Source organism: Hoplias malabaricus, chromosome Y, assembly GCF_029633855.1.
Source record: "Hoplias malabaricus isolate fHopMal1 chromosome Y, fHopMal1.hap1, whole genome shotgun sequence".
In the NCBI taxonomy this organism is placed as follows: Eukaryota; Metazoa; Chordata; class Actinopteri; order Characiformes; family Erythrinidae; genus Hoplias; species Hoplias malabaricus.
This window is the reverse complement of record NC_089820.1, coordinates 84,719,680-84,735,767: the sequence shown is the minus strand read 5'-3', so window position 1 is coordinate 84,735,767 and position 16,088 is coordinate 84,719,680. Positions and strand designations below refer to the sequence as shown.

General features: G+C 41.1%; 1 protein-coding gene across 1 annotated transcript in view; it reads right to left on the bottom strand.

Annotated features, from left to right (window-relative positions):
• The window catches only part of svilb (supervillin b), a 43,898-nt gene that overhangs the window by 13,605 nt on the left and 14,205 nt on the right, over nt 1–16,088 (bottom strand). The window contains 13 exon segments of the mRNA XM_066655744.1: nt 1,028–1,175; nt 1,982–2,062; nt 3,175–3,222; nt 4,270–4,405; nt 5,458–6,112; nt 9,228–9,813; nt 10,922–11,008; nt 11,507–11,771; nt 13,199–13,291; nt 13,620–13,756; nt 13,901–13,965; nt 14,068–14,108; nt 15,425–15,589. Coding sequence (XP_066511841.1) covers nt 1,028–1,175; nt 1,982–2,062; nt 3,175–3,222; nt 4,270–4,405; nt 5,458–6,112; nt 9,228–9,813; nt 10,922–11,008; nt 11,507–11,771; nt 13,199–13,291; nt 13,620–13,756; nt 13,901–13,965; nt 14,068–14,108; nt 15,425–15,589 — 2,507 coding nt within the window.

Genomic DNA, 16,088 nt, shown 5'->3' with positions numbered 1-16,088 from the left:
TCCAGTTACGAATGTTTTCCCGAGTTATCCAACTGATAGTTGGTGTGGTGTTCGCTCACAGATTCCTCTCGCATCCAGCCACCACATTCTTCTCACGTGTGACCACGCAGTATCAAGTCGTATCTCGTTCGTTATAATGTTTTACAAGTGTTTTTAGTGGTGAATGAACTGAGCAAGCTGTATGACCGAAGGGCATCGACGATACGTACGATACTGAAACAAAAAGACGCAATCAAAAGTGCTAAAACAGCGAAAGGCTTCGTTCCGTGCCAGTATCCCTCCCTCCCTCCTCAGCCGCTCTCTGTTAACTACACTCATCTGTCGCCAAGGTAAGGTTACTGTACCGTAATTTATATGTTTCTTAATCTGTTTTGTATATGTTCTTTCATCTGTTTATTTTGTTGTGTTTTGTGTGAGTCTTTCATATTGAAAAACATGCGTTTTTTCATAATTTAGGACATTGAGGACTTGTCAGAGGGCGGGAACCGATTAATCCTATTTCCATTATTTTAAATGAGGAAAATTTGTTCCAGTTACGAGCAGTTCCAGTTAAGAACTCGGTTCTGGAACAAATTAAATTCGTAACTCGAGGTCCCACTGTAACTTGTATAACTACAAAACACTAACTTGATTTTCCATTTCATAAATGAATCAATTGAATTTACTACATACAACACTGACTTAATCAAACCAATAACATTTTCCATATTCACGTTTATGGTTGTATCAGGAATGATTCATCACACTATATTTAAAAAAAGAAACCCTTAATATTCCATAACTTTAATAGAAGAGTAAATCTAATCAGTGATTTTATCAGAGGGCAAAGAAAGTAAGAGTGTACGCTCTGCTTCTCCTTCCCATCCCTTCTCAACAATGAAATGAAAAGCTCAGCGAGCTCAGTAACGTCGTCACATTAATGTGTGCCATTTCGATGGAGAATGTGATAGTTTCTGATTCACTTTGACAGTTGTTAGAGACTGAGTCAAGGCTATCTTCCAGCACGAAACTACATATATGTTCCAACCTTTCTTCATCATTCGAGCTGCCACAGTGTACTGGCCAGAGTCATTGGCCACGCCCTTTCCAGTGCTTTGCCACGCCTCCTCTCGGGTAGATATCATCTGCTTCCGCTCCTCGATGGACATCTGCTTCTCCCCCTCCTCACCAAGTCTCTGATGAGATAAAAGATCGCAAAATAGATGTTAATCTGTAGATTTGTTACACATGGTCAGGCTTGACTGATTTCAATATTTATTTTTATTATTATTTTTTAAAACAGTAAATCTTGTACTAGCTTTCAGTTAACATTCTTCAACTGTGTGATTGCGTCATCTCTGTGGGTAAACAAAGCAGGCCTCAGGTGTTATTTGAAAGTAAGGCACAATATTAATGAGTATTATTAAAACTAAATATTCAAGAATGCTAAAACTAACACTAATTCCCCGCCCCCTTCTCAGCTATAAGTGTGTAACCTTGCCTTTGACCCATAATTTCTAAGAGCAAGCGTTTTGGCACTGAAAAGCAAGGTAGGCGTTCTGTCATTTTCAATATATTCTACTTTTAACCTCCTGTTCAACAAGTGATCAGTTTTAGACCCAGTCTGACACCTTTTTTAAAACCAACAAAACCAAACTATTTTTCTGTGACACCCACCTGATACTAATAGCTTTATATTGCAGTATTTATTTATGGCACTGTTTTCATGAAACAATCCACTGACAAATGAACACTTAACTGTGGTCACATTTATTTAACTATATATAAACCCTGAATCTTTTCTATGCCATTTAAACTGAGCTGTGATACCAGCTGATATTGTATACCGACATATACATTGGTTTGACCATAATTAAGAGAGAAAATAAATAAACATACTCAAAGTTTACTAGCACTGCAAGTCCCAACATGCTCAAGGTGAACTTTAGAACAGAAGATGGCTGAAAAATGAAGTATGAAACAAACACACACAGACCCTTACCTGGCCTGGATGTTCTACGGATGGACATTTTGGGGTGGAAGGGAAAGGAGGAGGAGAATAGGTTGAGGCAAAAACAGGCTCCTACAGAGAGGAGATTGAGTAAAGTAGAAAAATAAAGAGGACAGAGAAAAAGGGAGAAATAAAGGCAGCAACCAGAATAAAAGGAAAGAACAGTAGGAGCAGTAAGAAAGGCACAAGGCAATGTGAGAAAATGATTCCAAATGTGGGTAAGGGCTGATGAGAAATCAAAAGGTGCTCAAAAGTAGGCCAAAGCATTATAAACCAAGTCTTCCGAAAGCTACATCTCCACAAAACCTATGAAAAGGTTACACAAAAGATGCATCCAGACTTAGTTGTCATGCACTGAGAGTCAAAATTGGTACCATACACCCACAATGAGACTCGAGAAAAAACAACCAAAAGTTCCAACACCTGCCAGAAATTTAAAAGCCTGAAAATGATACACTCTTAAAAATAAAGGTTACTGAAAATATGACCATAAACCTACCATCGATGGTTCCATAAAGTATAATTTAATTAATACAGAGGGTGACTTTGATCCACAAGAGAAATTGCAAATCTGATTACAGCAATCGATTTCTGAGACAGCTCTTCTTTGATATGCTACATGACCATGTTCCCATTGGAAAATCTCACCCCTGATCCAATATGGCGGCTTTCAAGTTGGAAGGGGGGAGTAGGGGAAAGACAGACCTGTAATTTCTCCTCCTCAGTATCAACGGCTGAAATTCCCTGGAGAAAGACACCTAACCCCAGAATTAGGTCTAGGGGTGTGTTCAACCTTTATATTTAAGAGTGTACGTACAGGACTGGAAACCATTCACCCTCCCTACAGGTGCTTTAACCGCAAACTAACAAAAAAAAATAGAGACACACCCGTTAGTGCACAGCCCATTTAAAACCTAGCAAAATTGAAATTCTTAAGCTTTAATGAAGGAGCCGATATGTGCTCATAGGCCACAAAATAGCTTTTTTAAATCAGAGACAAGCAGAACAACCAACAAGCCAATGTGGCTGAACGTCTAGACTTAGAGGCAGTGGCACGAGCCATTCCCTGCACTTGCAGAGCATCCATCATTCACCTAGAAGTATGAAACAGAGCAAGAAGCAGTGCACTGGCAAAAAGCCCTTTCAGTTGAAGCAGTGGCATTTGTTGCATCGTTGAACCTTACCCAAACCTGCTCTGTTGATGAGAACTCTTCACAAGCAGCCCTTTCTTCCTATAACACATAAGGAATGCATGCGCAAATGAAGCGCTGCCCAGTTCCATGGATATGCTTTTGCTTGCATACAGTAACTACAGCTGTAATGTTATGTAATTCAATGTTAAATTAGGCTTAAAAACATATTGGACAGAAATAAAAAATAAATTCATGTACAACAAATATTTTATGCTTGTATTTCACACGCTCATTTAACAAATTTGGTGCTTCACATCAATAAAACATTATGTACTTGTTGGAAGGAGATTACAATTTATTTGGTGGAAATCCTATTAAGAAATCACTAGCATGCTCCATGCACTGTTTACTGGACACTGATAGTGTATTGGAGTAGTTTATATTTACAATGATACTGTATATTGTATTGTAAATGTGCAGTAGTGTAGTATTTATGAACCTTTAGGTGAATTTAATAAAGTCACAATAGGTCAAAGAAGCTGGAAAAAAAGCCGCACTGTGACGATTAACATCGAATATTGTTCATGATTAGTTAGTCATTGAATGACCTAGAATTCCAGCAAAATAAGTGTATATATGTAAACTGACATTTTATACGTTTAAAGCTAAGAATAAAAGTTAGAGAATTTACCAGTAAACACAACTCATACCTAGTTACAACCTTTATGTTTCATGAATAAGATTGTACATATTTTCTACAAAAATTAATTAATTCATTCATTATCTGTAACCCTTATCCAGTTCAGGGTCGCGGTGGGTCCAGAGCCTACCTGGAATAATTGGGCGCAAGGTGGGAATACACCCTGGAGGGGGCGCCAGTCCTTCACAGGGCAACACAGACACACACATTCACTCACACCTACGGACACTTTTGAGTCACCAATCCACCTACCAACGTGTGTTTTTGGACCGTGGGAGGAAACCGGAGCACCCGGAGGAAACCCACACAGACAGAGGGAGAACACAATAATTAATTAATAAGTAAATAAATAAATAAACCTAGGATGTCTGCCATTTTACATTAGTATGGCGTCACTTGAGGTGAACTCAGTTTGACCAGCTTTAGCTGGATATTAAGCCAGTTACCTTCTTCTTGAGGCCTTGCTCCTGCCATATTTGGCTGCTCTTCTCACTCATTGACACCACTTCCTGTATGACCTCCTGTTTCTTATTGATCCTGTTCTTCCAATCCTCCTCTCCACTCTTTTTCAACAATGCTAATCTGGGAAAGAGGGGAAAAAAAAAAAAAAAAAAAAAAACACCAGTTGCTCACCAACTCTCCAAACACATCACTGGTACTTTTACTAAATTAGAGCAAATCTTCTGAATGTTCAGCAACTTAAATTCAGAAAAACAAGAAAATGTACAATTATATTTGTGTTAATGCGATTTTCCTTTGTCATAAATATCAACCGTGTATCCTTTTGCTTCTCGTTTCATTTCCCTTCTCACCACCATTCCAATTTCACCATCAACCATAAAGCAGGAGCAGACAGCTGAGCTGTGTTTAAAAATAGTGATCTCTCTGCGCCTCAGTAAAAGCTGGGTGAGGCACTGACCCACATTCATTCATCAAAAAGGACACAAGGAGAGCAGCATTAGTCCCCAAGCCCCTTGCATCAGCACATAATGCACTCGGTGACTAGGTACTACACACTCAGCATCAAGAACAAACACCAATTTTTAATAGTTTTCTTTGCAAATTTTGGTGGATGACCTAGCATTAACTGGATTGTCAATGGTCCAGGCTCAATCTAGGTCAGAGGAACTGGGCCCTTTGCTCATTCCATGACAGACCCAGGTAGTGCTATAACAGAAGGTTGTAGCACACAGAAAAACCCCGTTTTATATGACAGCAAAAATCCATGACTGCAGAGAAATGTTTACGGGTTAAATGTTGCAAATACGAAAGTGGAAAAGAAAGAAAACCAAGCAAAAACGACTAAAAACCAGTGTTTCTGCTGCTGACCCCTTGGCATTTGGATTAAACAGATGCTCTTTCTCATTTAAAGGAACAAGTATTGAAAATGTGACCAAAGCAATGAGCAAAAAGAATAAAGGCTGATTTTAAAAAGAGTCCGTTCAACTTTTCTCACAATTGAGCCTTTCTAGAAAAAGAGAGAAAAGCTGTATATTCTCCTTAAAAATAAAGGCCAGTGCTCTCAGTGGGACTAACCTGGTTAAATAAAGGGTAAAAATCAGTAAATAAATGAACAAAAACAAAACTGTAGTCAGATATCGAAACAGGTCTATCTTTGCCTAGTATCCATTCACCTTTCTTTGATCGACATTGATGTCATGGCCTCCTGTTCTTCGTGGGGCACAGGCTGATTCTCTCTTGAACTGGGGGCCTCTGGAAAAGAGATCTCTGGTGGCTGAGCTTGGCTGTAGGGCACTGGTTGGACCTGGGTCTGATCTGGTATGAAGTACTGGGGTTTGGGCTGCGTCTGTGGTGGTACCTTGGTCTGTGGAGGGGTGTAGGAGTATGACTGAGTGGGGACGAATGTTTGGGGCTTTGGTTGGGTCTGGGGGGCTACTTTGGTTGGTGTCTGATGCTGAGGACCTGGGTACACTTGGGTTGTCAAAGGCGGAGGAGGCTGGACATCTGTGTACTGGTGGAGTTGAGGGTGAGGCTGATTGTCTGTATAGGGGAACAGCTGTGCTCTAGGGGGAGTCTGAGGTGAGGTTTGGCTGTAAAGTTGGGGATGAGGGCGAATGTGTGTCTGAGGTGGAATTTGGGAGTGTGGTGGGAGAGGCTTGGGTTGGGACTGTAGCTGCAGCTCTGGCTGAGATTGAGGAGAGGTGTGAGGCGGTGTTTGGTTTAGGCAAGGTACAGTGTGAAAGGTGACGTGGGAAGCGTGGGAAGAACTTCTGGAGGCAACGGCTGCAGTGCTTACAACACGCACGGGAAGACTGGGCTCATGAGAACCTAAGGGAAAAAACACAAAGCAAGGATATTGCATTCAAGTCAGAATATGACATTGATTACTCATGACCAGAACGGTTTGAATAATAAATGTCCAATAAGTTTCTACTGTCGAGTCAATTAGTTTAATTTTCAATCACGGCACCAGACCAACGTTTATCTGACAACACAAAGACAAGGTTCAACCGAGCAAAACATTACAAATATTGAGTAGTTAATGAACAGAACACAAAACAAAAACAGCGCGCAAAAAAAAAAAAAAAAACTAGAACTAGAAATAACGTAAACTAGGCAAAATAGCTAAAAAATAAGAGCTTCCGTTTGCTCACTTCTCACTCCTGTGCACCAAGGTTGGAGTAAACAGTGGCTCAATATCATTTAAAGGAACAGGCACTGAAAGTCATTCTAAACAGTGTTGGGAGAATGGTTCTGTTGTGTCTGATCCTTGTGGTATTTTGATCAAAGCATGTCACAGATATTTAATTGACATAAACAAAAAAACAAAAAGACCCAAGGCAACAGAGTTAATAGAGGAAAGGGATAGATGATGTCCCTTTAAGGTGATGCAGACTTGACGTGGTTTATGACATGCTATGACTTAAAGTGTAAAGGACTGTTGTGTGTAGCAGTGTGGGCTGTTGTGTGTTGTGTAAAGGACTGTTGTGTGTTGTGTAATGGACTGTTGTGTGTAGCTGTGTGGGCTGTTGTGTGTTGTGTAATGGACTGTTGTGTGTAGCTGTGTGGGCTGTTGTGTGTTGTGTAATGGACTGTTGTGTGTAGCTGTGTGGGCTGTTGTGTGTTGTGTAATGGACTGTTGTGTGTTGTGTAATGGACTGTTGTGTGTTGTGTAATGGACTGTTGTGTGTAGCTGTGTGGGCTGTTGTGTGTTGTGTAAAGGGCTGTTGCGTGTAGCTGTGTGGGCTGTTGTGTGTTGTGTAAAGGGCTGTTGTGTGTAGCTGTGTGGGCTGTTGTGTGTTGTGTAAAGGGCTGTTGTGTGTAGCTGTGTGGGCTGTTGTGTGTTGTGTAAAGGGCTGTTGTGTGTAGCTGTGTGGGCTGTTGTGTGTTGTGTAAAGAACTGTTGTGTGTAGCTGTGTGGGCTGTTGTGTGTTGTGTAAAGAACTGTTGTGTGTTGTGTAAAGGGCTGTTGTGTGTAGCTGTGTGGGCTGTTGTGTGTTGTGTAAAGGGCTGTTGTGTGTTGAGTAATGGACTGTTGTGTGTTGTGTAATGGACTGTTGTGTGTAGCTGTGTGGGCTGTTGCGTGTAGCTGTGTGGGCTGTTGCGTGTAGCTGTGTGGGCTGTTGCGTGTTCTGTAAAGGGCTGTTGTGTGTTGTGTAATGGACTGTTGTGTGTAGCTGTGTGGGCTGTTGTGTGTTGTGTAAAGGGCTGTTGTGTGTAGCTGTGTGGGCTGTTGTGTGTTGTGTAAAGGGCTGTTGTGTGTAGCTGTGTGGGCTGTTGTGTGTTGTGTAAAGAACTGTTGTGTGTAGCTGTGTGGGCTGTTGTGTGTTGTGTAAAGAACTGTTGTGTGTTGTGTAAAGGGCTGTTGTGTGTTGTGTAATGGACTGTTGTGTGTAGCTGTGTGGGCTGTTGTGTGTTGTGTAAAGGGCTGTTGTGTGTTGAGTAATGGACTGTTGTGTGTTGTGTAAAGGGCTGTTGCGTGTAGCTGTGTGGGCTGTTGTGTGTTGTGTAAAGGACTGTTGTGTGTAGCTGTGTGGGCTGTTGTGTGTTGTGTAAAGGGCTGTTGTGTGTAGCTGTGTGGGCTGTTGTGTGTTGTGTAAAGGGCTGTTGTGTGTAGCTGTGTGGGCTGTTGTGTGTTGTGTAAAGGGCTGTTGTGTGTAGCTGTGTGGGCTGTTGTGTGTTGTGTAAAGAACTGTTGTGTGTAGCTGTGTGGGCTGTTGTGTGTTGTGTAAAGAACTGTTGTGTGTTGTGTAATGGACTGTTGTGTGTAGCTGTGTGGGCTGTTGTGTGTTGTGTAAAGGGCTGTTGTGTGTTGAGTAATGGACTGTTGTGTGTTGTGTAATGGACTGTTGTGTGTAGCTGTGTGGGCTGTTGCGTGTTCTGTAAAGGGCTGTTGCGTGTTCTGTAAAGGGCTGTTGTGTGTTGTGTAAAGGGCTGTTGTGTGTTGTGTAAAGGGCTGTTGTGTGTTGTGTAAAGGGCTGTTGTGTGTTGTGTAAAGGGCTGTTGTGTGTTGTGTAAAGGGCTGTTGTGTGTAACTACAGCACTGAAGTTTTCATTTGAGCCGTCCTAGGAACGTCATACATTGTCCTAAACAACTGAGACAACTCTTCATTAAGGTCACAGGTTTGTGAAAGTGACCCAAGGGATGGGCTTGCGTTTACAGTGAAGTAGTCCGAATTGAATAGAGCTTTATGTTATAACAGCTAACATATGCCTCATAGTTGTAGCTCTAAATTTGTTCACACAAGTCTTAGATGCCTACACCCCCCCCCCCCCACGAGTGTTATTATATACTTATGACACAGCTTCAAATACTGTTAGTGTTGAATAACCCTGAAGGTCTTAGAAAGGTGTCAGTCAGATTCTTTCCTGCAATAGGTACATGAATGAAAATGTGTTGGATAAATGCATCCGAACACACAAGGCTTCCTTTTGTGTATTTGTGATATGGGCAAAGTGGGTGGGGGGGCCCTACCTTAAAACATATGTGCGTTAATGAAACCTCTTAAAGGCCCTCATTCATTTTTCCCCACCTCAGAACAAGTCAGCAGTGTGTTAATATCATTCCACTCACACACACTTAACGCAGGGAACACATCCCTCTCTCTAGAGACAAAAGCATGAAGGAGAGATAGTAACACTCTACTGAAAAAAAAAACCCTCCCACATCATTCACACCAGCATCATCAGTTTGTTTTGCGGCTTCTCCAGTGCAGACAAAGGAAGCCGGGGGCTGGATGGATGGCAAAATTATGCTAATCACATTCAGCCTCCAGCAGCATGGCAGACGGAGCCTACTTAACCCAATCAGAGAGCAGCTTGGGCAGACAGGCAGCCAAGTGTGACCCTGTGTGTGTGAGACACAATAAGGACACCTCTTAGCAAATTAAAGCTGCTCTCCAAGTCATGCATGATTTTTTCCCCCTTTTCCATCTGTCCTTACCTTTGCTGCCGCACTCTTGATCCGTCTGAAAAGCTTCTGGGGAGAGGTAACCCCTTCTTGGGATGAGTGCACTCTCTTTCTCTCTCCTCTGCTCTGCCTCTAGCTCTCTCTCCCATTCACGCTGCCTGTCTCGCTCTGGCTGACGGATCTGCTCCGTGTGTGTGTGAGGGAAGGCGTGAGAGGGCTCCGCAAAGCCAATTTTTCCCCTCCACCCACTCTCCTCCTCCTGCTTCTGCTCACTGGCTGAAGACACTACGGCCACACCCCTGCCTTGTGCCGGCTGGCTGAAGGCCTCCGCTGGGGGCGGAGAACATATTTCAGGGGTGCGGTTCTCTCCGCTCTCCGTGAGGCTGAAATATCGAACTCCTCTGTCGTAGGCTGGAAGCTTATTGTCTGGCAGCTGATTGGGAGAGGGGTGAGCGGGCGGAGCGTAAGGGAGGGCTGTGGACATCCCCAAGTGGACGTCTCCAGTCATTGCCATAGAAGGGCTTGTCACCGTGGCAACAGAGGCCTGGGCGGTGACCGCAGCAACAGACCGGACCAACGATGCAGAGAGAGGCTCTAACTTCAGGCTGCCATTCTGCAGCTACAGTATGAAAAAAGAGGAAGGGCAAAAAGAAGAGAATACAGGAGGCATGAGGTGCAACGGGAGAGAAAAACAAGGGTGGTTACAAATATACAAACAACCAAACGGCAGGTTTTGGTTGTGAAAGTGCACACAATGTACATCTTCATTAAAAACAGGTACACGTAAGCATTCACGTCACCATCATTACCAACTCTCAGATAAGACGGACAAAAACACTCATCGCAGAGAGGTCGAATCAAACCAGTAGGATGCAGGGAAAGCTTGAACGGTGTCTACAAGCATGGCATACAAAGTAGCCCCTACATACAGTAAACCTGGGTTCCTCCTTTTCAGTCAATAAATAAATAAACACATTTCCAGCACAAATCCAAAAAAAATTGGAAAAATAAGATTTCAAAGGTCTCTGACATCAGATCAGCTGCTATTACAGGAGAGAATCCTTTCTCATTTGAAATATGATGCAGCATAACTCTTAGGAATGCTTTCCCAGAAAGGGATTAAGCCTAGATCTGGACTACACAGCATTTTGACTTGTGATTTTTCACTGAAAGGAGGATATAGTCAAGGACCAAGCTTAATCCCTCTCAGGGAAACCATGCCATAAGGTTGACACAAGCAAAAAGAAACTGAGAGAAACTGAGTGATATAAGCTGTATCAGTCCTAATGTTCAACACAGCTAGCTACAACATTCCCAGGTGTGCTGTTAAAGCTAATTCACCAAGCGGGCAAACGGATCCACGAACCACAAGGTGTCCTAACACATTCAGAAGATAAAGGCTCAAATATATTGAGAATTATGATGGTAAACGAATGAAAGAGATAAAGGAATAAGGCCTGCTGTACAAAGAAAAGGAGGACAAACCCAGGTTTCAAACAGCTATCATCAGTCATCACATCACTTTCACACACTGCACTACTCTGATGGAAACAAACTCTTACCAGGTATTCCAATTAAGATGCAGTGCACAGCAGTCACAAATACTCTAGATTAAGAAGCAGGTCTGGGGATGCAAAGCTACATGGTCTATCTATTGACCAATCAGGAGCTGTCCTGTAGCCAGGATTCATGAATGAGCTGACGAAACACGGCCTACAGTGTCTTACTTGCTGGCCCTGTGGTGATTCTACAGAACCGTTAGTCATGGGACCAGGATCTTTGTGCCCCAATGAAGCTATGTCCTGTGTTAGTTCCTGTAAAAGGGAAAAATGTACCTCCACACTTAAAATCATGGCATAGGAATGTCCAGTTAAACTAGAATAATGTTCACTGTATGTTTAGTTTTGGTAGGTTTTCTTTAAGTTAAGGAAGAAAGTGGGAGGGGTATGTTTTCCTACCCTCTTCCAAAAGTTACATAGTGCAGTTTCTATTGTGATAAGCCAACAGTAGCAACAACAGACGCTCCATTCTCCTTTTTTTTACGATATGAAGGATGTGAATCCTCTGTTGTAGCTACTCTGGGCTCATCACTATAGAAACTGCACTATGTAGCTTTTGGTGGAGTGTAAGAGGCCACGCCCCTCTCCCTTAATTTCAAGACAATGCTATGAAAGTGAATTACACTAACTGTAGAGGCAGCCCAGGAGCAAAATACCAAATCAAACTGTGCTCCGTTAACGCAACAAGGGTTTGTTTATTATCACACAGTAAATAAACAGGGGTCTCATGTCGTGAACGGTGGCTACACTCACCTGCTCCACCTCTCCCTGAGTGATGGGCTGAGTCTGGAAGCGTGCTTTAACCCTGCGCTGTCGTGTTTCGGTACGCGTGCCCTCTGCCGGTTCGGCTGCAGTTTGTGACAGGCGGTTAAATAGAGCCATTTTCTCAGCCAAACTCAGAGCCGATAGGTCTGGCTCATCTGTCTCTGGCCCCTGTGCCGTCTGTGCTTCTCTAGGTAGAACCTCCTTCTGCTCCTGATCCAGGGGAGTGGAGCCTGGGGCTGAGGATGCCTGCAGGCTGGGGGGACAAATATATCACAATTTTATACATGAAAGGAAACAGGGTCTATTAACAAACCTAGAAACAATCAAATAAACTCAAACAATGGAACCAGCGCATTTACATTCTTTAACTACAACAAAAGCCACACATGCGCCAAAGCAGCTTAGAGCTCACAAACGTAAAATCATTTACCAGTACCTAGTATTTAAAAGTATTAATCCTAAGAAGCATTACTTAGTAACAAACTTTAAATTACTCCCATTGACTTTTAGATCTTACCAGGGAATTATACAAAAACGGTTATAAATCAGGTTCAGACTCAAAGAATTTCTCAAACTCAGAAACACAAATGATCTTTATGAAATTAAATAGAAAAAAAAAAAACAATGCTGTGAAGTGAATAACACAAAGAACGTTACACTCAAGAAACTAGAGGAAACCACTAGGTGTGGCATACATTACTCCCTCAGTAAATCAAACTATAGAACAAAGTCCGCATGGGACATAAGTATTCAACACTATTCACTGATTTGCAATGATTTAAGCAAGAACGGAACTGTCGTTAAATACTGAAAATGAAAACCAGGAGTTTCCATGTGCATATCACTGCCAGATCAAAACTTTACAGTCCCGTTTGTGTCTTTTATTTCTCCCCAGTTTTGACCTTAAAAGGGTAAATGAATATAATAAGATCATTTTGATCTGAATATTTCTTTTAAATCAGTTACTAAAAAACCCCCACAATATTTACATTGTGAAATTGGTTTTCGTTAAATTACACTATTTATTGATTTGTATGTTGTTGAATGTTAAATAACTGTGCCGCAAAAGTGAAATGTTTTCTGTAGTTTATCAACTTAAATAATTTGACGAGAATCAGATACAACTCTTATGTAGATGAACACAGGCAGAAACAGGCCTCGTTCTAAACGGCTGCCCTCTTGATATGCCACCTTCCCGAGAGAAACGGAACGGATTTCAATGTTTGCTCAAGTGTCCAGAGCCCACTCTCAAACACACCTCATCTCACACAGGATCAGTCTGGGGATTTAATTAATTAATGCAGTAAAATCTAATAATAACCATAACATGAAGGGTTCGATTTTTCTCTGTGTGACACAAACAGGATTGTAACCGAGACAAACGCAGACTGGTGCCAGCAGAGGGAGCTGTAGAACAGCAAATCGCTGAAATACAGAATGAAGGGTTAATGGAGATCTGAGATGAGTTCAGGCAGCTGAGCAAGTCTGTGAATGACTGCAGCAGTGGTTAGTGCAGGAACTAGACTGTTCTATGGATGAAGCCATGCTACGAAGAACTGTAAATAATCGGTAAATCACGTCTTCAGATAAAACCGTGCTCGATAAACATTCAGACATTACTCAGAAGTTGACAGAAAGCATAATTGAAGCCTCATGTCTCATGCAATCACATGCAGGTACCTGAAGCTAGTCATTGTGGTGCTGACTACTGTGGGACTGGGCATTCTGGGGGTTGTAGTTTGAGTGGTGATTTGAGAAGAGGAACCAGGAGAACTTCAAAAAAGCAAAAAATAAATAAATAAATAAAAAGCCAGTGGATTTATTGTGACGAAACAGCAAAAGGCAAAAAACTACAAGGATTAAGACTGAACACACAGTCAAAACAACATAGGAGTACTAAACACAACACGTGATCGAATAACATCACAAAGCTTTAACCACGCACTCACTCACACATACACACCTTATGATCTGATGGTCCAACTCTACCAGGTATCATTTTCAAAATCATTTACAGTTGTTTTATTTAAAAAACAATTATTTAAAAAGAGAAGATACAGACAAAGTGTGTCTAGTAGCGATGCTAAGGGAAGGGACCTACGTGGCAGCGATGACCACTTCTTCTGTGGTGACGGGCTGGGTTCGTGAGCGGTCCTGTGTCCTCCTGAGTCTCCGCTCCACTGCTGCATTACGTGACCGAGGTTTAGGAACACCACCTTCTCCTGTTTTTTCAAGCTCCTAAGAGATATATTATTGTGCAAAATGTAGACAATAACTAATCAGACAAAGGCAGAAAGGAAGCAGTTTAAGAAAATTAAGAAAAGTGTAATGTTCAATAACTTAATCATGGTGTGTGCAACTAGAGAGCCAGACGAATCATACCCTGAAGAGGGACCTCTTTGCTGCCACACTCATCTTTGCTCTTTCATCCAACTTCTCTTCATCAGCTACCAAAAAAACATGGGCATAATTCAGTTCTCACATTTGTTTGCTAATCCTGCTAATTAGGTGAAGTCTGAGGTGTAAAACACAGCAGGTTTGAGGCTCACCTTCTACTACTTTCTGTAGCTCTGCAGGACTAAGTCGAGACCTAAAACGAAATTAAACATCATTGTGCTGTCATTGTCCAGAAAAAAAAGACCCGTTTTATCAGGCAGCAGTTTAGTTGCGCTCACAGGACATTATTCATCAAAGCTGCATTATGTTTAATCATAAGTTTGAAGTTTCGCTAAGAATTTTCATATTCATCTTTGCTGTCTCTATGATGAAACTCACGTGAGGGAAGAGTGTGTGCACATTCAAGCATAATGATTTAATAATGTGCTTTACATATTATAATTTATACGACCTCAGACTCTACCTATGAACATGGCTATTGTCTTATAAGACTCAGTATTCCAGGTTTTCTTCCACACGCTACCAAAACATTTGCATGAATTAAAGCATGTTTCCTGTAAACAACAAGCATATAAATCCTGCCACTGGCATGTGTTGTCAGCTTCATCCCAAGCCTCTTTGGCATGACTAGATTCATAAATCTATATTAAATAAATAGTCAATATATCATTCAGCAGTTAAATCTGGTCCCACACAATTTTGAAGAAAAAGGGCCTTTGTTCCTGTTAAAATAATAAGTAGGTCAAATAAAAAATCCAAACCAACACTAATAATCAATTACAAACACCACAAAGAAAAAAAGAAAACACTAATAACTTCACGTAATGAAAATGTATTTTAACATGCACACTGTTGAACGAATACTACAACTACACATTTAATTCAAAGATGTCTGCTTTATGAATGTTTAGGAAAGCACAGCACATCATTTTCCTAATGTAACAGAAGATACATAGTGCAGTAATTGAGCTTAAGCCAGTATTTCATGAAAATCCAGAGGGGAAAAAATAAAAAAAGAATAAATACCACTTCTGGAGCATTTTATTGTTTTTGTATTTGTCTTTTTAACCTATTAAACTATTTGACCAGTAGGGAAGCAATGCACCCATGCTTTTTAAAAAAATAAATATCCTAAAAAAAAAATGAGTTGCCGAATATTTTTCTTGTATTTGCTCCCTTCTGTAATAACTCTGTTTTGATTAAATTACATGTAAAAGGGGATGCAACATATGAAAATGGGATAAATAAGTTGTTTATGTTTACACTATAAAACAATTAATTTTTCCAAAAAGGTGTTTGCATATGTGTTTCTTCGCAGCTTTGATAAGAAAGGAACACTGTCACAGACGTGTTTACTAAACAGCTTAAAAACAAACAAAAAAAAACACAACTTTGGGAATCAGGAATAGTTTCCATATTGAAACCTGATCTGGAATCTTGGAAGGGAATATTTAAAGAAAAGCCTGACATGAGCAAAAACCTAAGCAATAACTTTGTTTCTGAGCGTACCTATCAGACTCTAGCCTTTCAGCGGATGTGATTGGCTGAGTCCTAAATCTTTCAGAAGCCTTTCGGTCATCACCAGGGGAAATATACCGCATAGGCCGCCGTGGTCCTCGGTCTATATCACCTGTGGTCTCGACCTCCACGGCAGCTGGGTCTGTCTTAGACTCCCTTTGCCACAGAATCAAAAAGAAAAGGGCACATACAAAATGGAGAAAATATGAATCATACTTGTACAGAAATTTTAAACAACACTGCAGTACATGACCAGAGTCATATTTTATAATTATTTCCTCCAAAATCAATTAATCACAAAGCAAACAATTTAACAAACACAAGCCAAAGTCATGCAATACGACAAAAACACCAATGTTAGGTTTTATTTCAGAAAACATGCTCCAGAACAGAAATAAGCCAAAATGACCACTACATACAAGCATACAAATAAAGATTAACAGTATAGATGGTTCCATATTCTGGCACAAAAAGGGCTCAACCTAGTAGTTTTAAAGTTCATTGGTTAGGGTTTGGTTTCAGGGTTTAGGGATTTTTATTATTTATTTTATTATTTTTTTTTTTTAAATCAGGGAACCAACTTTCAAATTTACAGGTTAGTGACCAGGGCACGTATTACAGAAACATCATTGAATAAGTCTAATGAAAATAGCCA